Source organism: Apaloderma vittatum, unplaced genomic scaffold (genome assembly GCF_000703405.1).
Source record: "Apaloderma vittatum isolate BGI_N311 unplaced genomic scaffold, ASM70340v1 scaffold20952, whole genome shotgun sequence".
Classification (NCBI taxonomy): Eukaryota; Metazoa; Chordata; class Aves; order Trogoniformes; family Trogonidae; genus Apaloderma; species Apaloderma vittatum.
This window is the reverse complement of record NW_009703379.1, coordinates 26,798-50,277: the sequence shown is the minus strand read 5'-3', so window position 1 is coordinate 50,277 and position 23,480 is coordinate 26,798. Positions and strand designations below refer to the sequence as shown.

The 23,480-nt window shown below is 36.2% G+C and overlaps 1 protein-coding gene across 1 annotated transcript in view; it reads left to right on the top strand.

The window, feature by feature from the left end:
- Positions 1 to 23,480, top strand: part of LPCAT1 (lysophosphatidylcholine acyltransferase 1) — a 54,804-nt gene that overhangs the window by 13,963 nt on the left and 17,361 nt on the right. The window contains exons 5-9 of the mRNA XM_009864616.1: positions 2,075 to 2,133; positions 5,821 to 5,855; positions 8,454 to 8,508; positions 11,738 to 11,820; positions 23,265 to 23,390. Of these exons, the coding sequence (XP_009862918.1) occupies positions 2,075 to 2,133; positions 5,821 to 5,855; positions 8,454 to 8,508; positions 11,738 to 11,820; positions 23,265 to 23,390 (358 nt within the window). The remainder of the gene's footprint in view (positions 1 to 2,074; positions 2,134 to 5,820; positions 5,856 to 8,453; positions 8,509 to 11,737; positions 11,821 to 23,264; positions 23,391 to 23,480) is intronic.

Genomic DNA, 23,480 nt, shown 5'->3' with positions numbered 1-23,480 from the left:
GCTGCTGCAGCATTTGTTGCTGGGTTGTATGTGATTGATTCCTCTCAAACTCTTTTGTTGAGTTGCATTCTGGTGAAGACAGCACAAGGGTCTTGCTGGTATAGCACTGTCATAGAGGCTGTCAGTTTTACAGTAGTTTTTAATTTAACATCCACGTTCTAAAATCTTTTCAGTTAGCAAATAAGCTAAAAGGGTGAAACACTGAACATTGTTGTAGCTGTAAACTGCAGTTACTATAGGGAGAAATGCCAGTACTGCAGTGAGCCACCAATGTTTAGCGTAAACTTGTGTTTGTGACGTAGGTAAGGAGTTGGTGATTGAGGAGGCTGCAGTGGCTGAGACAGTTGTGAATGTGTTTTGTGACTTTTTCTAGATTTCTACCTTATCTCATTGTGTCCTGGTCTTGCCATGTGTCTTATATTTTGTATATCTTACAACTTGTATATCACTATTAGAATATCATGCAGTGATATTTTGATTCCTTGCACTGATTTGGCTGAAGGAATTTCAGTATTGTTTCGTGAACTGGCATTCAAAAAACCTTTCCTTCCTCTTCTCTTGGCTCTTTGCCTTTTTAGATGAATGAGTGCTGGTTAGGAGAACATCCACTTCTTTCACTCTTTACTCTCCTTCTCTCTCCATGTGAATCCTGGCCGTGCTTTGAAAACCAGCCTGAATCCTTCATTAAAGCCCTGATTTCCTGCCCTTCCCCTGTGCCATAGACATTCCAGGCACCATGTACTTCCTGCTTCAAATCCTCACTCTATCTTCCTCTACTCTGCTCTAGTACCTGCTGCTGTCTACCTCTTGACTGTCACACTTTTCCTACTGGAACCTGCTTCTTTGTCCATCCATCCTTCCAGAAATCCTTTGCCTTGAAATTCCTCACGTATATGATATTACTTTGTGTCTCTATTCAAGTAACTCCTTTAAGGATGCCTTTTGCCATTCTACTCACATGGTCCACACTCCTCTTGCTACACAGTTTTTTGGTTTTGTGTTTGTGCGAACTGGGCGTAGAGGACAGGGGAGTCTAGGTTTTTTTAAATGCTGGATTGTCATCTGCTCAGATTTTGTCAGATTCTTTCCGAAGTTGCTTAGGCTGTTGTTCTTGGAGACTGAATAGAAGGTATCGCTAGTCCAAGAACCAAATTTCTGCTGGATCCTGATTTAAAGGTGTTTATGCTCCATTAACAATTACTTCTTTTACATCTGGGAAATTATTCTGTAAAGCAGGCATAATGTTAAGAATATAGTATACTCCTATCATTTGTTTCTTAATTTTAATTGAAATATTAGGCAGAGTGTAGTAAATTGCTGTAACTAATATAGTTTGAGGGAAGCTGTCTTTTTAATTGTTTTTCCAAGAAAAAAAAATGTTTAAAGAAATCTTAAGCAAGATAGTTATCATGCTGTGCCAATTTTTGTGCTAGAAACTAAGAAAATGATTAGCAGATGATACTTAGAGATCTTGTGCTTCTTGTTTATGAGAACTGTAAATTTCACATGAAATGAGGTGACAGTTTTGCACAATAGTTCTAGTTGAGTACTTTATAACTCTAAGATTTTTCCATAGCTACAGAATAGAAGTTACATTAATTCTGTTATTTCAGATTTGACAAATTTCCCATAAATGAGTGTTATTCAGCTAAACAAAAAACTTATTTTGCATAAGAAAGCTTAGATTCTTCACCAGAAGATACTGTTGACCCCAGGGAATATATTGACATATGTTGCACATACTCATATTTTTTTAATCATATATCAAGCTGAATTTGGTACTGGGCTTTGACTTGTATGCATGATAATTTATGTGAGTGGTAGAGGATAATTTAGGGAACGTAAGCAAGTATTCTTAATTATTCATTTACTGAAAAGGTGCGTATACATTGTCATTCTCCAGTGCTTGCTTTTTAGATTACTTCTAAGGCTACTGCAAGATCTTATTTTTTCACTGTCAACTAATTCCTGTGCATGTCAGCCTACTGATTGTGTAATTTTTTCTTTGCTGCAGTACATTTCTTCTGTATCAAAATGCACTGTAGAGTAATTATGTATCATATGTGCCTTCTAGGAGCATTTATTCCTGGAGTTCCTGTACAGCCGGTGGTTTTACGTTACCCAAACAAACTGGTAAGTTCAGCTTGCAGTGTAGTTGGAAATACTGGGGCTTTTAAATGCATTGGCACTTCTGTGATCTTTAAGGTTGAATAATTAGGTTTAGAAGTTGGGAAAGCATTAATACTTATTGGCTAAGTGTGTATCCCTTAAGCCTCTAGCAGTAGTCTTGACTGATACAGTTTAAATGTTTCTGCTTTTATTAGGTTAGTCCTAAATAACGCTCTGAAAGTTTGTTACAGGAAGTGCTGTACAAATGACAATAAAAATGTCAATTTCTGTTTAGGATCTGTGCCCATGTGCTCTCTGTTACTGCAATTTGTGCTGGGGAGGTGTCTTAATGTCACTTATTGCTGGAAGATGATTCTGCACCGCCTGCCTCTGGGGATCTTAGTCACAGATCGGTGCAACTAGCTACACGATAAAAGGATGTGTTGAGGAACTCAACACCTTTGTAAGGTGTCCATGTATTGCATCTACTGTGCACTTGGGTTAGGAATGCTAGACACTAGTTAATTTGGAATAGTTCTTCAATATAAATTGGATTTAGATAAAATTAAAATTAAAGTTTAATTTAGATATGACTAAACACAATTTTTACAAGTGCTTGCAAAGATATAGGCAAACAAATTAAGGCAAAGGTCACTTCGTCTACTTCAAGATCAAGCATACAGGAAAGCAGAGAAGAGGGATTATTATTATTGTTGTTATTATTATTATTATTATTCAGTTTACCTGATGTAGATACTTTCCTGTCTTACTGCAGCCAGAATCCTATCTATCTGCATTCCTCAGTTAATTAGAAGATGCTTCCTAGTTTTTATACTTGAAGTTTCTTTTTCATCCCTCTGGGGCTCTTTTCAAGTCCAGTCTGTCTCCTTCTACAACAGAAGTTATTTAGAGGAGAGTGGAGGGAGGGTCAGAATTAAAATCAGCACTACCTTGCCTCTTTGCCGATGCATGTCACATAAGAAGCTCTTGTGTCATCTCTCCTACTAGTTTGTTAGCAACCTCTTGATTTAAGGAAGGATTTAGTTTCCTCCTGGTAACTGACTGCTTAGATTTTATAAGTGTTTCTATCTGTTCTTCTTTATGTCAGTTTACAGGTTAGCATAAAACTTATGTTTGATCCAAAAAGAACCTAAGCAAAGTTAATGTCTATAGACCACCGTTTGCTCTTTACTGAGCACTGGGTATGATGGCAGTAAACTAGTTTTCAGTAACAAACACAAAAATTATTTTTGTGAATGCTGTGATAAGAGTTAGCAGCCTGTTATGCTTGCATAGTACTAAGTGCATTGTAGCAAGTTGCCTGGGACTTTTCATTACGTAACTGGTTTATTTTTCAGGAAGAAGGATGTTTTTCTAAAAATATTTTTAAACTTTTATAGCACTGCTGGTTTAAATTGCAAATACATGTATGCTTTATGTCGTACTTAATATACCATGTTACTTTTGGTTAATATTAAACTTTATAACAATATAAAGCTATCAAATATTAATCTGAAAACATCTTTCAAATCCCATTTTCGTATTTAAAAGTTCTTATTGCCTGTAGCACGTAATATGCAGTGTTTGTAAACTGATATTAAATGTTCCTAACAGGCTTTTAACAGAAATTGTGGGGTTTTAACAATACAAATATTAATGAAATTTTTCATAGCTTTTTTATATTACTGCAAAATGTCATAAAAGAACTGTAAATATTTATACAGATATCCATCAGAGTTGGACTGAATTTGTGTATGGAACTTTACTTTTTCCTACCACTTTTAATTGCTGTAAAACACTTCCTTCTCAGTGCCTTATTGAGTCGTTTAACCTCCTAAGGTCTACTCTCACTAAGTTTTAATGGAGGAGGGGTAATTGGTATTACTATTTGATTTTTAGATTAGCTTGCAGGCTGTGGAAACATTGCAGCTAAGAGAATGAGGAGAGGAAGGAGTAGTATGGTGCAATACTAAAAGGTGAGGTTTATTTTGGTTAGGATGTGGTTAAGATGTAGCAAGTAAGAACAACAAAGTAGAGAGAGAGCATTGTTTTTTATACACTAAGATAGCATTTCTAGCGAACTTTGTCTCTGGCTTCCTATTTGTTGTCTTGTTTGACTGCCACATGTTATAATTTTAGGTTAAGAAAGAAATTCCTTATTAAGAACTTTGCTTAGCTAGTGAATTCCAGATACGCTTTGTGTGCAGTCACCCCGCTGCTCTGAGCTTGAACTACCTGCTGGGATCTACCTTGGGAGCTCCAAGTTCCACAGCACAGATGAGAAGAGTCTTGCGCTTGAGCGCACCAGACCGTTTTGGGAGGCTTTTCAAGATCAGAGCCTGTGGTGAATGTCGTAGGTGTGTGCACTCTTTGCACATTTATTTCCTTGTACTCTATTCAAGAAGTGAGGAAGGTGTTACTGTTCTACAGTGGACTGAAACATTGTAAAAGCAATGATAAAAATTTGATTCTTTTCTGGCAAATAAATCTAGCCCTGGTTGCCATTCAAAGCTCTTTTTCTAGTCTAGGGCTATCCCCTGAATACCTTTCTGCTTTGGGCTTGTGATTGTTTGCAGTAGATGAGGCTTGTAGGGCTGTATCAATGTTTCTTCAAGAGTTACCAGTTAATATGTTGCTCCTCTTGATACATGAGCAGAAAGAAATTGTAAGGCTTAAAATATTGTTTAGACTGAAATTTGAAATTTGCCTCTTTATCTAGTTTGGTAGTACTTTGCCTGTTGGATGCTTGGCAACAATTACATGTATTATCATATATTATCATATATATTATCATATAAATGCTCTGATGTCTTCTTCCATAGGTTTTACATCAGTCCTTTCTGCAATTTGTTTTTGCACTACTTTCCTTCCTGTATACAGCTTTTCCTTCATTTGAATACTCTGTCACAGTGCTGGTAATTATGAAAGGCTATATACCTGTTTAAATGTCACTGAGCCGTCTAAAGTGCATTTTTGTATCCAAGTGTCTTCCACAGGCAATTGTGCTATTTGTTAGGAGATTTGGCAGCATCTCTTGTGCAGCTTTGGTGTATCGGGGTTGACTGAGCATTTGAAAACACAGCTGATCTGCTGTTTGAAGCTTATCATGATTCTCAGGGTCGTCTTGTGTCAAATGCAAATAATATGGAAAGCAAACTTCCACACGATTCAAAGGACTCATTATCTAGATACAGGAGTTTCAGAGTGAATGCTGCCCATAAGCATAAGCTGGTAGTTGTGATAGTTGATTTGACTTTTGTTCTGTCATCTCCACACGTCCCAAACACTTGAGAAGTGTTACAGAGTGTCCTTATCTCTTGCCGAGAGGTCCAAGTAAAGTGTAGGGACGCTCAAGGGATGCCCTGTTGGGAAGGATGGGTCAGGAAAAATACGTATGGACTATGCATATCAAGGAATATTGGCTTACACTGAATAACTTTCTTTCCCAAGGCTAATGGCCTTTGAAGAATCTCTGGATCTTTAAATGTTTTTATGCGTATAGATGTCTATGTTTAAGAGCTGGGTTACTGGATATTTTCTAGCTACATAAAAGGTAGGCTGATTCTTACTGGGGCTAAGAACTTTGGCAAGAAGGGCACTGAATTTTCTGTGTAAACCTTTTAGTCATACAATGGCAGTTATACAATCTATAATGTAACAGAGTCATAAAGTATAATAATTACTTGCAACTGTCATATTTTTTTTCCTTAGGATACAATCACATGGACATGGCAAGGGCCAGGAGCGTAAGTTGTTTATGTTTTATTGCTTATAATGATTACTTTCCTTCATTAGCTTTCACTTACATGTGGTATAAGTGTACCTGGTCAAATAGTAATTGCTGGTTATTAGATTATTCTTTGGGATAAATATGCCGTTTATTATTCCCTATTGATGATCATATTCAGAGCAATCCAGGTATAAACATTATATTTCTGCTGCTATGATTTTGGTGGTTTGCAAAAAGGATTTTAGATCTTTATTACAGAATATATAGAGGGATATATTATCTGTTTATTTATTTGTTTGTTTATTAAGCCAAGTACCTGAAGTAAGTCAACTTGCTTCTGCTCTACCTATTTTATTGCCTGGAAATGGATTTGTTGTGTTTCTGTAAAAAATTTGTATGGCTATTGTTCAAGATTGGTTTGGTCCTCCGGAAACAGTGAACCTACTCAGAGAATTTGGACATACTGTTTGCATTACCTTGCCTGAATGTAACTTTGATTTTTAATTTTTTTTTTTTTAATGAGAGTGTTACTCTAGATGTTTCCTAACACATTCATGCAGTGTAAAATACTAAATGAAGCAGATTGTTTCGTTTCTTTTTTTTTCCCATTATTTTAATCTTGGGGTTGAGGTAGAAGCTCTAAAATGTTTAGATAAGATCAAAACAAGAAATTTTGAACCCTAAGTAAAGTGGAATAGAATTCTTTGTTTAATAGCTTGCCATTAGTCTCCTCCTTGGGAACTATTGTTTTTAATGTCCCATCAGAGATCCTCTAATTTAGTAGTAATCCATGGGGATTAGCCAAGATTCAAGTAATTTATAATTTTGTCAATTAATTTTGCACCTTCAGAGGGACTGGGAACCAGTTCTAATTAAGATTTGGAGACTTGACAAAGTCGTTGATCGCTTCTAAATGTCCAGCTTTCAGTTGAATTATGGAAGTAGGTGAATCTATGATTGTGTTTAAAGTAAGTACTGCAGAGATTTCCGTTCTCTCCTTGTGAGCTCCTACCTCCTCCCTTGCATTTGCACTGTGGTTTGCCTGGCAAATTAACTCAGCTGAAGGGGAGAAAGGCGAGTAGCTTAGTGTCCTACCTGAGGAGTTGCAAACACACAGAAGGAGGAAGAGGGAGCTTGTAGGTGTGTTGCCTCGGATCACACTTTGTACACGCTTTAATGTGTACAAAACTCTCATCTGAAAGTGCTGACCTCTGCTGATAAATTAAGTTCAGGCTGAATCAGAATCTGAGGTAGCATGTGATCTTATGCAGATTCATTGGGTTAGTTTAAATTACAGCTTTACTTAATTAGGATTAATTCTTCTGAGTGACCTACAATGTATTTTTGATGTCTTGGCAGAAAATGCTGTTAAGACTTGTATAGTCTTCACTTTCTCAACAAATGTCTGTCGTCTTCCTTGACAGTGTTAGCCAAAACTTAATCTGGAAATATTGATATACCTGGGAGTGTTCTATTTGCTTAAGGTTTTTGTAGCCTATAAAATGAATTGAAAACTTGACACATGGAAACTATACACTTCCTTCCACTTATGAAAAGTAATGTTTTTACTAGTTTAACACTATTTAGAGCAGATAACTGACCTAACTTGAAAATAAATGCTGAGTATAGCATGCAACTTAAATTTTCTCTGCATTGGACTTGTGTTACTTACGGGTTCTATTAGTTATTAAAACTGATATTTGTAGTTTAAGGTTTAATCTTTGAGGATTACACAGAATTGACAGAGAGAAAAGTCTACTTTTAACTTATTGGAGTTTTTAAATGCTCTTGCACAAGGACCTAGAAACCTGACTTTCATGTTTCCTGTCTGCAAAGTTCTTGGTCATTTTCTTTGATTTAGTGTGTTGGAAGTTCCATAGGAAAGCAGGCAGGGGGAGGAAGGCTTATTGTAGCCTTGAATGAGCGCATGGCAAATGAATAAGGTGTTGCTTCTAGGAACTGTGCTTTATCTGCCTAAGAGGATTTTGACGAGCCTTCCCGTCACAGTGATTGACTGCTGTAGCTACATAGATCCTGTATAAAATGTGGCTACTGACTCTGCTCTCTAATTTAGATTTACTAAATCCTTTCCTGGATTTGAATCTTATTGCATTCTAAGGTCAAGTTTATTCCAGTGTCTTGTGTCTCAGGCTACTAAAACACATGTACTGCATTTCATTAGCAGACTTCTAAAGTGTAAAGAACTTAGATTCCAAACCAAGGTAATGATAAAATCTTAGTGGTTATAATTAATCTTGTCACCTCTATGCTGAATACAGTATTTTCCTGAAACAGCAGACTTCCTCTATTTTTATGCACTACACATACATCGTATCTTACTGTATGTATTAATACCTGTATATCACATTACTGCTTGTCTTCCTGCTTTTGGGTAACTTTTAAGGTGCAACTTAAGTGTAAACTGCTTTTGTTCCACCTTATAGAATGTAATGTATAGAAGTACACTCCAAGACCTTTTCTGTTAATTTTGTATCTAAATATGATCATACCTACAAGTAGAAAAGTTACCTGAAAACTTTGGAGCATAATGTACAACTGTTTCACTATACGTAATGTTTTCTTCTATCTTTTTCCTTTTGTTTTCCCCTCTTAGGCTAGAAATTCTGTGGCTTACTTTGTGTCAGTTTCACAATTCTGTGGAAATTGAGGTCAGTAAAACCCAGTGTATTCTGAGCAGTACCAGAATACATAATAATATATTTAATTCTGCAGTAAAAGTTTGTATTTTAACTTTATGTGTTAACACAGTCCGTTTAAAAAAATAATTTAAAAATACCATCTATATTTTAGAAAAATGACTTCTCTATCTGAAAATCTATGTAGCCTAAAAATGGAACAACAAAATGTAGTTTTGCATATGACTTAAGACTTTCTTGTTTGTTTAAATTGAGTAGGTAGATTTCTGACTCTGTTTAAAGAGTCTTTTGGGAACAAAATTCTTGTCTTTTAGGGGCCTAATTCCTATTCCAATTAATATACCAACTGTGTGTGTATTAGATACCCAAGTATGTGAACGCCGATACACAAACTAAAGACTATCTAGAGAAAAATCATTGTAGGTGCTTTCTTGTAGGCCAGATAGATAATTTTTCTGGCTGATTTTTTTTTTTTATTAGACTGCACTATTCAGAATGTGAAACCAGAAAGCACAAAGAAAATTATATCCAAAGACTGAAAACTATTGTAGTGAAAATGTGAAAACAATTAAATCTTTCCTTTTAAATTGCTGTTCTTATGCATTTTACAGAGGGTAATTACATTTCTGTGGAGAAGTACAGTATTTAAAAGCTGTTATAAAGGATATTTGACAAATGTTTTGGAGTTCTTTTGCTTCCATTTTTTTAATAATGCTGCAGCTATTTATCTCTGACTGAAGGAACTGATGCCAGGGTAAATCAGTAGGAGGAACTACTGCAAATTTACATACACATATATGTTAGTGTTGGAACGTATAACATATGCTAATCACAGTATCATTGCTATGCTCTGTGTTTGCTTATTTATGCTGTAAATTCTTCTTGGAAATAATGAATTCACAAAATACCAGCCACTGGACAGTGGTATGTGTTGTAGAAATTTAGTTTTCTGCCCCAGGCAATTAAAATGAATTTGTTCACAGCGGTGCTACTGATCTTTCTTGATTTTAGGGGCTTGAATTTGGGTAGCTCATATAGATGTTACATAAGACAAGTTATGATCTTTTAAAAAAAAAAGAAAAAAAAACTAGTGAGTTTCTGAAATACTTTATACTAAAGCAGGAATTGACTGAGGAGAGAGGAGCAGACCTCTTTGCAAGACTGCTCACAAGTACAAGGCACAGTACTTGAGAGCTACTTGATGAATCTGTTCTTGTAAGAAAGTGCAGCAGATGGGGGAATGTGAAAGAAAAAGAACTATTCTGTGTCAAAGTCATGTTTTTCCCCTGGCCTCCAAAGCTTGCTGGCTTTTATTCCTGATTTGTTCCATCAGCGTAGTGATACTGGCAAATACCAACCAGTCCTAATATTACAAGTACTGCTGAAGATCCAATAACTCAGGGAGATGTATAGCAGAACAACACAACTTCAGTACAGTTTTGGTTAAATGTTAGCTAGTAGCAGCTGAAGTTTGTTATTCTGGGCTTCTCTGCATATAATGTAGGTTCTGGCATACCATATGTGTCATCCAGCAACTATATTGAGAAGCAAGCCTCTATGCAGGTTTTATATATATATTGGCATACCCATCTATCCGTCCTATACTTTGAACTGACATGCAAGCAACCTCATGAAGGAGAAAAGGGTATATGATCATCAGTACATACAGTTTGTTTTGGCTCATGCCAGTTAGTTTTGCTGGCTTGTCAGTTTTGGTGTTCATGTATCCATCACAGTCTGCAGCAGCTCAGAGTTCTTCTCTTACTTTTGGTAGCGGTGCTGAAGTGATCGTGCTATTTCTGTCCAGTTAGGCACAGACATGCAGAACACCTCTGAAACTGCCTCGGATTCAAACTTGTCCTGTGTTTGGATGAATGACTCGATAACAATTTGCAACTCAAAGAAACAGAGTGCAGCTTGAAAGTTGAAGGAACAATCTTTCCATCCCTCTTAGCTTCACAGCCTTTTCCTTTTGTATATTACATCACATCAGGCTGGTAAAACCCAAAAAATTAAAGATTTGTCCTCACTGAATACTTCTGAGATGCAGACAAACATCTAATGGCAGCATTTTGGGTACTGCTTGTCATACCATTAAGTGATTCTGAAAATACAGCTAACATCCTAGTTATTGAGAAGTGTTTGTTTAAATGATAAACTTTATATGTATTCCCCAATTTTTATTTTTTTAAAGACCAGTGTGAAATTTCTGGATCATCATTCCCATTTTGTACTACCCATAGGTAGTTATATGAAATACAACTAAGCTTATTACAACTTTGGTTTCTGCTTCAGAAGCTTTCCACAGGTTTATGAACATTTTATTCACTTAATACATAAATTATCTCATTGCAAGACAAGGGAATTCTTTGTCTGGTACTGAGCAGGGGTGAGAATTGCAGTGATCCCTTCTTGTTCCTTCTATCTGAGACGTTAGTTACTTGGCAGAAGTGGAATGTTTTGAGGGCTTTTTTTAGGTGAGACTGGCCGTGATCTTGCAGCTTACATAATATTTCAATGAGCACTTAAAAACATAGCCAACTGCTGGAAGGTATTTTAATGTAGATCATCTCATTTTAAAAGGTGACTTTTCTGTTGCAGATCTCCAGCAGTTTTTACCCTTCCAGCCTCAACTGTTCTGTGATTTTGTGACCATCTGTATTTATTTAGAATTTTTCTTTCAATTGAGTATTAATAACTAGTGTCCAGTTTGAAGGAGATTTTTTTTCAAAACACCCAACAGCAGAAAATAAAAACACTTCTGATGTGTACATTAAGCAGTCATATGTGATTTCAGAATGTGCATGGGCAACAGTAAATACCTGATGTCCTGAGAATCTAAATTCTTAGTATTTAAGCTATAGATCAGTGTTCATGTAGTGGGTGCTTTTCTTGGTTATCTGGAAAGAGCTGAACAATACAGGATGTAAGAGAAAAGCTTGTGTGAGAAAATGATAATACATTTATTTAAAAACTTGTGGTCCCACTTGCGAAAGGAAGATTAAACTCTGCTTGGGTTCCATGAGGTAAGATTACGACCCAGTCACTGTTATATGAATTTCTAGAAGTATGATGCATCCTTAAGCATTTTAGAGTTCAATTTTTAATTTTCGTTGTAGTCTTTTTATTAATATAATTTTGTAAGTAGCAACAAACTTTATACATTTTTCACCACTGTGCTATAAAAGAACTTGTTTAAAGTGTTAAATATCCTTGATGTAATTCAGTTCTCTGTATGCAGTTTCTACCTGTGTATATTCCTTCAGAAGAAGAAAGAAAAAATCCCGTCTTATATGCCAATAACGTCAGACGTGTAATGGCAGAGTAAGTATGTTTTAATATGGAATAAAAATAGATGTGTGATTTTAAGTTTAGAATCAAGATGATGTCATGAAATCAAGTCAGTGTAGTTGCGTGCTTGCAAAGAGCTTGTAGTCTGCAATAGCGTATACAAAACTTTATGTAGCAGTTGCCCTCTTCTGGGAGGAGACCACGGAGCCACAAATACAGCAGAAACTAAGAGTTGGTAGTTTGGAGTTTTTTTGTTTTTAATATGTCTTCATGTAACAAGCCAGTTCTGCTCTCTGCTGTGGGTATTTAGGCTTCTGAAAAGGTGTAGTTGAATTTGACAAAAGTTATTGTAACTGGATTTTATGCTATTGAGATTAAGAACAGTTTCATGTATTCATAGCCTGTGGTTATTTCAAACAGTAAAACACGGGAAAGTTACTTCTCTTGGAAGTGGAGCACTGATACAATGCAAACTAACTGAAGTTGAATATTAATGTGACAGCACAACACTTGGCTATGGTGTGTAATAACGACTACATTGAATACGCAGACCTTCATTCTCTTTTGTTGCAGTTTTAATTAACCTCTCTTGTTCATTCAGTTTTTGTACTTTCAGTAAACCTTCCATTAGTCAGTGGTTGGTTTTTTTCAGTGTTTACAGAGAACCTTCAAGTCTGTGATCATTAAAATCTCTTGGAGGATTTATGAATCTTCCTAATCCTAATTTTGAAAGAACTTGTGAAATCTTCATTTTCTTTGTGTAACTTCTTTCATTTCTGTTACCGGTTTCAACCAAAGGCTGATTTGTAGACAGAAATTTTTCTCTGATTTATAACCAAAACCCAGTGAGTTTCCTTAAGGATATTGGGTTTATAATAAAAAATAGATTAATATTCATCTGTTGTATGAAAGGACATTTCTCACAAAAGAAAAAAAGCAAAAAGATCTCTGTGAATCAAAGTATCTTAGAGGGACAGTGGACTCAAAGACTTCGTAGTTAATTTAACAGGCAGCTGGCACTGCATAAAAGTGTTGTCCTCAGACTTTAAGTGGTAGGCTGTGTTACTAAACCTTCATTCTTAACTTCAATCAGATCATGGATGTTGTGTGGTATAAGGAAAAATTTTGAAAGTCTGCAGAAGTTTACAACCACTAGCATATTGAAAGCCTTTCTTCCTATGTGTTTATAGGAGAGGAGACGGAATCTTCCTTGTATTTTTGTTTCTCCTTCCTCATTCTCTGAAGAATTAGGCATTTGGGCAACTGTTGGAATGCAGGTCCAAAGGGAAGACTGTCAGAATAGGGGATAGTAAATATATCTTTCTTTGAGATGAAGGAGAGGCTATAGATTCTTGTTGATATGAAAGGAAAATAAATGCATTTAGATATCAAAGTTCCGAAGTTAAAATGCAGATGAGTGTAAAACAGAATGCTGACACCAGGATACCATGGATTACTGTAGACCACTTAAATTCTGGCTATGTCGATGTTATTTTATTTACTTCTGACCACTTCCAGATGCTTACTTCTAGTGGCAGTTCTCCAGACTCTCCGAGTTCATTCATGTGGCTCTTAGTACAGGAGGTAGCAGCTCCCATGATAGCAGTCTGTTCTGGAGCCACAGCAGTTGCAACTCTAACACCTCAGGTGCTGTTTGATGCGAGCATTGCATGTCGCGTTGCTGAAGAAAGGACAGTATTACTGCTTCATCTGGATTTGTCTCCTTTTTCTTGAAGATTGAATTGGTGGCAGTGTACCATTTTGAGAAACCACTTCAGGATCTGTTTTACATGTCTGATTTCCCCTTCCACCCCATCATTTTTTTCTCAAAGAGAAGTTTAATCCCACTTGGATATTTTACGGCAGCAGAGATGGCAATTCCAAATAATAATAATGCATTTATGAGTCTAGAACCAATGTTGTGGCAAAACCTTGTGTCTTGCCTGATTTCATTGTGAATTGGTAGAACTTGCTGAGTGCAACAATACATATGATTTCCACCCCTGAAATCTGTTTGCCTTCATCATACAATCTTGTCTCGTGAACAGCTTTTATTAAGTGTTGAACAAAGCACTTGACAGAACGCCTGATTCTTATGCTGCTTCTGCTTGTTGACTCTATGGAGAGTTTTTGGTTTAGCCTTACTTGTCTAGCTTCTCTGTGGACAGCTACAGATGCAAGTCATGGGGCTCTCTAGATAGTTCCTGTTCATGTACATATAAACCAAATATTTGTTGAAGGAGATGCTGTCATTCACAGAGATTTGCTTCCTTAGGACATCAGTATCTTACTGGATGGATGAATTTACTTACCCCAAATGTGAAATCTTTTCTACTGCAATATACCATCCATATGAGCATGAACACAGTGTTTTGTGGTTCATTTTGGGTTTGTTTGTTTGGTTGTTTTTTTCCTGGACCATTATGGCTGGGATAGAGTTGATTTTCTTCATAATAGCTAGTATGGGTCTATGGTTTGGATTTGTGCTGTAAACAGCGTGCATAACCCAGGGATGTTTTTGTTATTGCTGAACAGGGCTCACACAGCATCAAGGCTTCTGCTCCTCAGACCACTGCACCAGCGAGGAGGCTGGGGATGCACAAGAAATTGGGAGGGGGCACAGCTGGAACAGCTGACCCCAATTGACCAAAGGGGTATCCCAAACCAAATGATGTTGTATTCTTCGTGTAAAGCTGGGGAAGAAGCAAGGGGGCTATATTTGGAGTGAAGGTGTTTGTCTTCCCACGTCACCATTACGTGTGATGGAGCCCTGCTTTCTTTTAGATGGCCGAACACCTGCCTGCCCACAGGAGATGCTGAATTGATTCCTTGTTTTGCTTTGCTTGTGTGCACGGCTTTTGCCTTACCTGTTAAACTGGTTTTGTTTCAACCCACAAGATCTCTCACTTTGGCCCTTCTGATTTTCTCCTCCATCCCACTTGTGGGGAGTGAACAGGAGACTGTGTGAGACCAAGCTGTTGACTGGGGTTAAACCACTACAACCATGATGATCGTCTCACTGATGTGAATGTTGTGAATAGAAGTTACTCAGTCCAGATTACTATTCTGCAAGCACCCTTTCCTGCTGCTTTCAGGACCTTATTTCACAAACTTTTTTTTTCTAAATCATATTTAGTTTATGTTTTAATTAATTCAAATGTAATATGAGCTGATCTCTTGATGGATTGTGTTTCAGTATTTGTGCATTGAACTGTCACCTCATTCCACAAGAATCCAGGTGATACACTTCCATCTTTTAAAGGGCACTATCATGGTAGAAAATGAATTTCAGGTTCACAACTTCTGCAGGAATTTCAGTTGCACCTGTGACTATTTACTTCCTGCAATGCTGACTTGTAGTGATATCTTTCACGGTGGTCCTCATCAAGAAGATGAGCAATATTCCAGCTCTAGTGGTTGGTTGCTTTACACAGCATCTATAAAAATCCGAAGTTTCTTTCTGAAAGGTGTCTTAATGTCACCTGTGCAATTACAAGTATTTTAATATCTATGATATTCAACCTTTGTTCTCACTGACAGATGCTTTTTTGATAGCATTTGACCAAAAACTAGAATCATATGCAGTCTTGTTACAGCCACGCAGCTCACTGTTTCTTCTGGATTGGGGACTATCTGTGTAACCAGTACTGGAATTACTCATACAGGATAGCCACTGCCACTGAATAGTTACTCCATTTTTGTATTCCTTTGGATCATTTTCTTATTCTGCACAAAAGGTTTTTGCAGATTAGGTTGATCTGTATGGCCCAATACTTTATCAATATGCATTGCATTTGATTTTCTCAAAAAACCTATTTTGTTTGAGTGAGTCTGATGTGTGGGCTTCCTGGCCGTGTTCTGACTGCTACTCTGTTTAGTCAATGTCCATTGCATACACAACATGCTGTCACGAAATGTGTTCAGAGTCATTTCCTAATCACAGGAAATGTTGAGTGCTTTTAAATATGGCAACAGTCCATGCAGGTGCTCTCTTCAAAATAAATAAAATTTGGTGGTATCTTGAGTTTTAATTCACTTCACGTGTTATTTATTTCTCTATTACAGTTCTGAAACCACCCTGGTAGTAATTCATGCTGTGTAAATACATATTATATTGGCTCACTTTTAGTAGTATTACTTAAAATTGCAAAATCGTCCTTATGGTCTTCATGTGCATGAGCTATTGTAACTTTACATTAATGATGGTCAATGTGGGTTATTTTGATCAGCACTTACTGTTACTTCTGTATATGGTCTAGTTGAGAGTCAAGCTTTCTGGCGTATGTTGTTACAAATTTTTTTTTGCATGTCTTCAAAATATTAACTCATAATTTACCGGAACTGCAATTGTGTAAAATTTTCAGTGTATAGGCTTGAGGCTTCAGTCTAGCTCTTCTAGAATTTTTAGGAACAAATCATGTGACTTTGCCATCACAAGTATTTATTTTTAAAAAATTTCTCAGTGTTAAGGGAAACATCTCCACTACTGTTAAAGCACTTCATTTTATTTGTAAGATACGTCATTTTAATAATTTCCTAATGTGAAGTATTTATTGTGTATGACAGCTTATTTTGTTTCCTGGCACTTTTGCTATCCTCAGCTAGTAATAATCTATGTTACTATTTTTTTCTTATACTTTAAAAACAGTTTTAAATTTCTTAGCTGCATCAATTGCAGCTTCTTCTCTGTCTTTTAACTTTCCATGTTATTTTTATGCATCACTGCATCATAGTTTCTAATTTGTTGTTATCCAATTAAATTTAATTTGTTTTGAGGTTTATTTGTTTGGGTTTTTTTTCCCTAAAAAAAATACTAGTTGTCTCTTCATTATGGGATTGTAGCCTTCTATTTGTTGAATAGATTCTTGAACACCTAATTTTTATTTTGGAAGACATCTAATAGTCTCAAAGTAATCCAGATACTGTTTAAGCTATAGAAATACTGCTGTAAAGGAAAAATAGGTAACTCTTCCACTCCCACTTTGCAAAACAAAATTTGTCAGTTTGTTGCCTTACTATCCATTATGGCTCCAATATTGTTAGGAGTATGCCGGTACTTTACCTTCTAGTTAGCTGCATGTACTTAGCACTATTTATTTGTACACAAATAGGCCAGTGGTAGTGCGGGCAGCTGACTGTGAAAATCTGCACTGCAGACTTCTTTTGTGCAAGTCTGAAGTAACCTCACTTGTAGCTACAGGTGTAAGCTGCTTAGCTAATTATACCCAGACTTGTTGGTCACTTATTTATATGTAAAAATTATTTATTTTGCTGTCGTGCACTAATTTGTCTTACAGAGACTATCTTCAAGATAGGGAATAATATGGTTAACATGGTAAAAAGTGGAAAAAAATGCAAGTTAAAATATCGCAGCTTTGTAATTTTTCTATACATGGGGCAGACATTTAGACTGGACACCTTTACTTCCCCTCCCCGGTTTTGTTTTTTTTTCCAGAACTGTGAACACCTCAGAACTGAAGTTCTGCCTGCATTGCCGATTTGAACATTTCATTTTTCAGATCTTTCTGTTGTTAGAACTCTACAATATAGCTCTGTATGTGACACTGGCCAGGAGTTTTGAACTTTCCTTTTTGACGAGCCCAGGAAGGTGGACTTGCTGTAGGAATACCAAAATGTCATCTTCTGGTTTTCATTTTTTCCGATAGCTTTGTTGTTCTTCGCCACTTACACAAACATTTAAAGATATGTTTTTATATTTACGGTAGATTCTCAAACCAGCTAAAGTGCAGGGTGTTAGACATGGAGCTTGAAAACATCTGTCTTCCTTATGTTTTCTCTGTCAAGTCCTTGCCAGGATCACTTTCCTCTTTTTGGAGCCGGTCATACTGTTAAAGCAGTAACTCTTGTCATTTGACATATGAGGACTGGATTTTTGCTTTTGAGAGATTAATTACTTTTTCCAGCATGCTGGTGAAGGCAAAAGATACTACAGATAGTCTTGCGTGTCCATTTCACCTTTTGTCATCTTCTACATAGCTAAAACCAGATAATTTTTTTCTTACAGGCTTTGACAGTATCAGAATGTCGTCTCTGTGACTGCATGTAATGCTAGTTGCTGAAGAATAACCTTGAAGATGTGGGTTTACAGTAGCTTACTGGTCTATCTCCTGACTATTCATTGTATTTCCAGTGGCAAATTAAATCTTACTTAGGCGTAGAGCACAGCAGTTTTTCCACGTGATACGTGATTCTGCAAAGACATTGGTTGGATGCTCAGCACTCAGATTTGAAATTCAAGACTTTTTTTTGTCGTTGTTATACCATTCGAGGCAGAAGGATCAGTGTAAGTGGAATGGCTGAGGTGCTGGAGTTAACAGGCATCCATTTGTTTAGATTTCAGGGCATGCACAGAAATGGAGATGAGAATTACATTGTGCACTCCATTTATTTTTGTGAATTTTCTAAGTGTGTCAGTCAGGCAAATGTAGTTACTGAACAGGGTTAACTCTGCAGCTTCTTGCTATGTTTATTTTCTCAGGAAAGAAATATTTTTTTAAGTTAAGTAATATTTTGCAGCAGTCTGGTTTGAACTAGGTATTTGAATGCTGACAATATATAGAAAGAGAACTTGCTTCATTTTTCACTTATTGAAGATTTGTGATGTCCAAGTCTACAAGACTAACAATTACAGGACCAGTTTTCTTAACACAAAGGATAAATGCAGCTGTTAGCAGCTTCTTTTTCTGTCTGAAAATTAAACCATACTAAATTCTTGATGTGACTGAACCTTCGTTTGCTTGGACGGTATCACAAGGCAGAGTAGTCCAAGGAGAGAGGAAGAGCTATGTGCCCTGGCCTTCCAAAACTAAATAGGTGGAAGCTCTTCAGCCTGAGAAAGAAAGAAAGAAAGAGAAAAAAAAAAAAGCGGATTGTTTTGAAGGTCAGCAAAATCATGAGTGTTCAGGAAATGCATAGTTAGGAAAGTTTGTTACTTTCTGTAACAGAAGAGATAGAAAACACTCAACAGTAGGTCGACTGAAAGTAAATAGAAATCTGCTCTTTAAATTATGACATTTATTGCCAGATGCATAAAATTAATTAATCCGAACTGAGATATACTGTAAAAAAATTTGGTCCATCATTGATTCTAAAACACAGCGGTACCAGTAGTCTGTGGTTCAAGAAGTTCCTATAACTACTAGAAGCTGATTATTTGGTTATTTGTCCACCATGTTTTTTATGTCTTTTTCCTAAACATTTAATAGTGAAATAAAATTAGCAATTTTTATATCCTTTTAATGTTTTCAGCACCCTATAAAGCTGATTTAAAGGAGATTTTCTGAGCAGCCTGTGGAATATTTTCTAGATTACTTCACAGTTCTCCTTATTAACAGTGTAAAACATTTTAAAAATGTTTTTGTTGAAGTGTAGATTCAGAATGTCACAATATTGCCTGTACAATTTTCTCTTACTTTGCATAATATTACAGCAGTCACATTCTGTTTTATGTTCAGAATTTTGTATGCATAGTGGATTGGTATGCAAAAAATGAGAAAGTTCATAATTTATTTTTGTATTATGACTGCATAAGTGTTAGACATAGGGAGCTGTTTGGTGTGAGAAGTCAGGATGTAACAACTGTTGTGTGTAACAGATTGGGTTTGCAGGAAGGGTTTTGAGTTTTTGTTTAGATTTTGTTTGGTTTTATTTTTTTTGAAGTGACTTGCTGACTTTGGAATTTCATGTAGTGTAGCATTGTGAGAGGTAAATAGCCTGCATTTCAGGGAAGGTAGGGAGAGAAAAAGTCTCAAAGTATGTCAAGCTAGGCATGGATGTCTGGGCATATAAAATATCTGAACGTTAAAGAGGCCTTAACTGACTGTAAAAGTAGAGGTAATATGAAAAAAAAAAATCAGCTTTCAAATGAATATATTCCTAGTTTGCTAAAAATGTGAGGTTGCCATTTGTATCTCAAATTAATTTTTTTCTCCTGGCAGTTGAATTGAAATAGAGAAAGATTGCCCTTGAGAAAAGTTGAAATAGTTTGGTAACTGGTTCTGTAGAAAATCCCATGAGTTGCAGTTGCACCCAGGCTTTACGGGGAACTCTAGTATGCCAGTCTATTCTAAAAACTACATCAAACTTCACCAGTCTTAGCACCAATAACGAACTTTAAATGTTCCCAGCTTGTTTCCTCAGCATTCTGAGCTGAAATCAAGGTCCTTTTGTGTTAAACTGCTAGCCCTATACAGCTTGTGATTTATCTTCTCAAATCAAGAGTGCCTTGAACTCTAATTTATTTGGCCTTGGTTGATCCTATGACTGAAATTTACTGTAAGCAAAAGTTACTTCTTCCCCTTCTTTACTTCCGATCTTTGTAATTCTGAGAGTCTAGGTGTATATATAAACACACCATTTCCATTTATTTTGGTTTTTTTGAAAAACCAAAGGCTGAATCAACAGGTGAACAAGAGAGGTTGCTTTTATCCTTCTCTGTCGTGTTTTGTGTAAATGTTGACACTGGGCATAAATGCAGGCATTAATTGCAGTGGGAATTTTCCTGTAGTAATAGTGTTAGAAGTCTGGCCCAAATACCGCTCCTTCCATGAGGGGTGCATGCAACTGTAAAATGATGCAGGTTATCTTTTCCCCTTATGGTTTGACTGAGTCTGAGGTGATCCCTGCTTTTGTTTGGAATTTGTTCTGTATTGTAAGTTTGGGTTTTGTTGATTTTTGGGGTATTGATTTTCTTTAAATTCCACTTTGGCTAGGCTCCTTCAATGTGTTTGGGGACCATTGTTGAGGAAAGTTATTTAAATCTGGCATTGGTTCTGGGAGGGCAGTCAGTCAGGCTTCCCCAGGTTGAGTGACCTGATCTTTCTTAGTCATCTTTCTTTTGATGTGTTTGAAAAGCTTCTAGCTTTTAGTTTTAACAAGTTATTCTTTCTTGCTTTGGCTTGCCACCTTATGATTATGTTTTAACTTGTCTGTCTTCTCTGTTTTCCTTGAGAGAAGGTATTTTTTTAAGAAAAAGTATTTTTGTTCTAGTTACTATCTTTAATCGCTTGCTGAGTCGTACTGGTTTTGGCTGCTTTTTTGTCCTTTCAGAATCCTTTTATTAGTGTCACATCTCCTGATTTCCCTAATATGGTGTGTTGGTTCGTACCACAGATGAACACTTTACCTTTTCAGTTTCTACTTCTTAGTTATTTTTAGCTAGCTTCCCTTTTTCTGTGTAGTTTCCCTGTGCATCAGCTGATTGCTCATGAGTTCCTGTATCTCTGTTGTGTGCTATACCTGCCTTAAGATCTGCTGAAATTTAGTGTAATATGCCTGGCTGGACAAGATTTTTGGGTCTTACCACATTATTTTATGTGAGCCACTCTGGATAGAACTGCTTATAGTGTCTTCTTGCTGCCTTAGGCATTGGGCTATTTCACTGTTGGCAGGGGAGTTTTTTAAGGATGATCTAGTACATACACAGTACAAAACAAGGGAACAGGAAACTATCTAAACTGTCAGGATAAACTCTTCTTCTTTCAGCCATCCCTTTTGCTTCCAAGGAAAATTGATACTGTATTGTGTAATACCAATAATTTCATATTTTATAATACAACACCATATTGAATGCCATACAAGAGTTGAGAAGACCTGCAATACCTGATCTCTAAGTCAGGTGGATCTTAGAAATGGATTTAAATCCTCACAGTATGGAGGAGCTCTTCATCTGGATTTTATACAAGGTTCACTACTATGTTAACTATAAGTCTATGGGGCGAAACATGGTATCACAAGAACCTCTACTTCTTTCCATTAAGGTGATTTACTAACTTGCAAGTGCTACTAGGACATTGTTCATGGGAGGACTAGAGTGATGAAAGAGGAACAGCTCAAAAAGCGAATAATTTAGAGGAGCTGAATGTAATTGCTTAGGATCACCCATCTGAGGCGATTTAACCACCAACAGTCTGCAGGATTTTAAGATGCCTTTTCTAGGTACCTATATCTTTTTGGTTTAGTTGGCTTTTTTCTTTTGTTCCTTCCTGTTAGTTGCTGCTTCTTGCAAGGGGAAAGCTGTTCATCCAGAATCACTACCTGTATGTCCCTGTTTTATTCATAAGTAGCTTATGAATAGTATCTGATTTTTTAGCATATTTGATACTTTTGAATTTGAGTATCTGTTGGTGAGCTGTTCTTCCTGAATATTTGACTTTCTTAGCCTTAGAGAGTAGAGAGAAACCCTGATCACTAGTTTGGATGTTAAGTATGTCTTACTAAAATATAGAATTCCTGAAGCTTGGCAATTAATTGGTAGATGAAAGAGAACTGGCTTATGTTATTTACACGGGCATTCAAAGACTTTGTAAGGAGATTCTGTGGAAGAGGCTACTTAACAGAATTTAAGTGATTATTGCATGAGAGGTAACTGCTGTTACAGATTAAACTGTCTGTAATAAAGTGTAGAACTGAATGCAGAGTTTTCATCAAAGCCAAAACGATCATGGCATGCCTGGGGGGTTGTATCAATCTTGCCATTACTATGTGTTAACTTCACAGATGAAAAAGGTGATTAGCAGTAGTGTAGAAAAACCTGTAGATAAAAAGAATGAAGGTAAGTCAAGGAAAAGGACTTCATCAAACTAGAAATGGCTGCACAAAGGAGATAGCATTCTGTACTAATTTAAGTAAAATCAAGCATAATGGAAAACATGGAAAATATTTCATATGGAGCAGTGTTTGTTTTCTGAATTGTATCTTAATGTTTGTACACTGAATTCTTAAAAGCTTCTTCCAGACTGAAGTGTCTTTCTCTCAACTTTGCCACAGCAAATGCAGTGCAACTACAGTTCCAGGATTTCCTTGAAGTAACTTTTGATGCTGCAATTACTGCAGAACATCAAGTTAGAAGTAAAGCAAAAATGAGTACTTAATTGTTTGGCATATAAGAACTTGACAGTATTTTTTCTTCTACCTTTCTTATGTCATGCCTTTAAAAATCACTCGTGTTTGCTTGGAGTTTAACACTATTTGTTTTTCTACTTTATGTTCTAGCTATATTGAGAAATGTTGCCTGTTGTATAATTTTAGTATTACCTGAAGGTAACAATTGCTCTATTCAAGTGATTATTGATACATTAATATGTTTGTGTAGTAATAACATACATGTTTAACATAATTATTAAATACGTATTTTTGTTCTAGATTAATAATTTTTAAATCCTTATTATTCACTTCTCTGAAAGTATTTAGGAATTTGGAAGTCTGTGCACTGCTTAATTTTTCCTTAGTGTTCTTTTATATTTTCGTGTACTTATAGAGTTAAAATAGATATTCTACAGTAAGCAGAGTACCATATTTCATTCTTTATATATGAACTTTCTTTTATGGGCTTCTCCATATAGTTCTTCAGAACAGAGAGCATAGTTGCTATAGGATTTCTTGTTATAAAATAAGTGATAATTCTGCTCAGTTTTCTTAGATTATTTCACTTACTGTGTTTCTATGGTTTATTCAAGGGCGTTGGGAGTTTCAGTGACAGACTACACATTTGAAGACTGTCAGCTAGCTTTGGCTGAAGGACAACTTCGTCTGCCTTCTGACACGTGTCTTTTAGAATTTGCAAAGCTTGTGAGAAGCCTTGGGTGAGCATATACAGTATTTATATGTAAGGTGCATTTTTGTTAGATATCTATGTTTATATAATTTTCCCTTCATATAACAGTATTGCATTT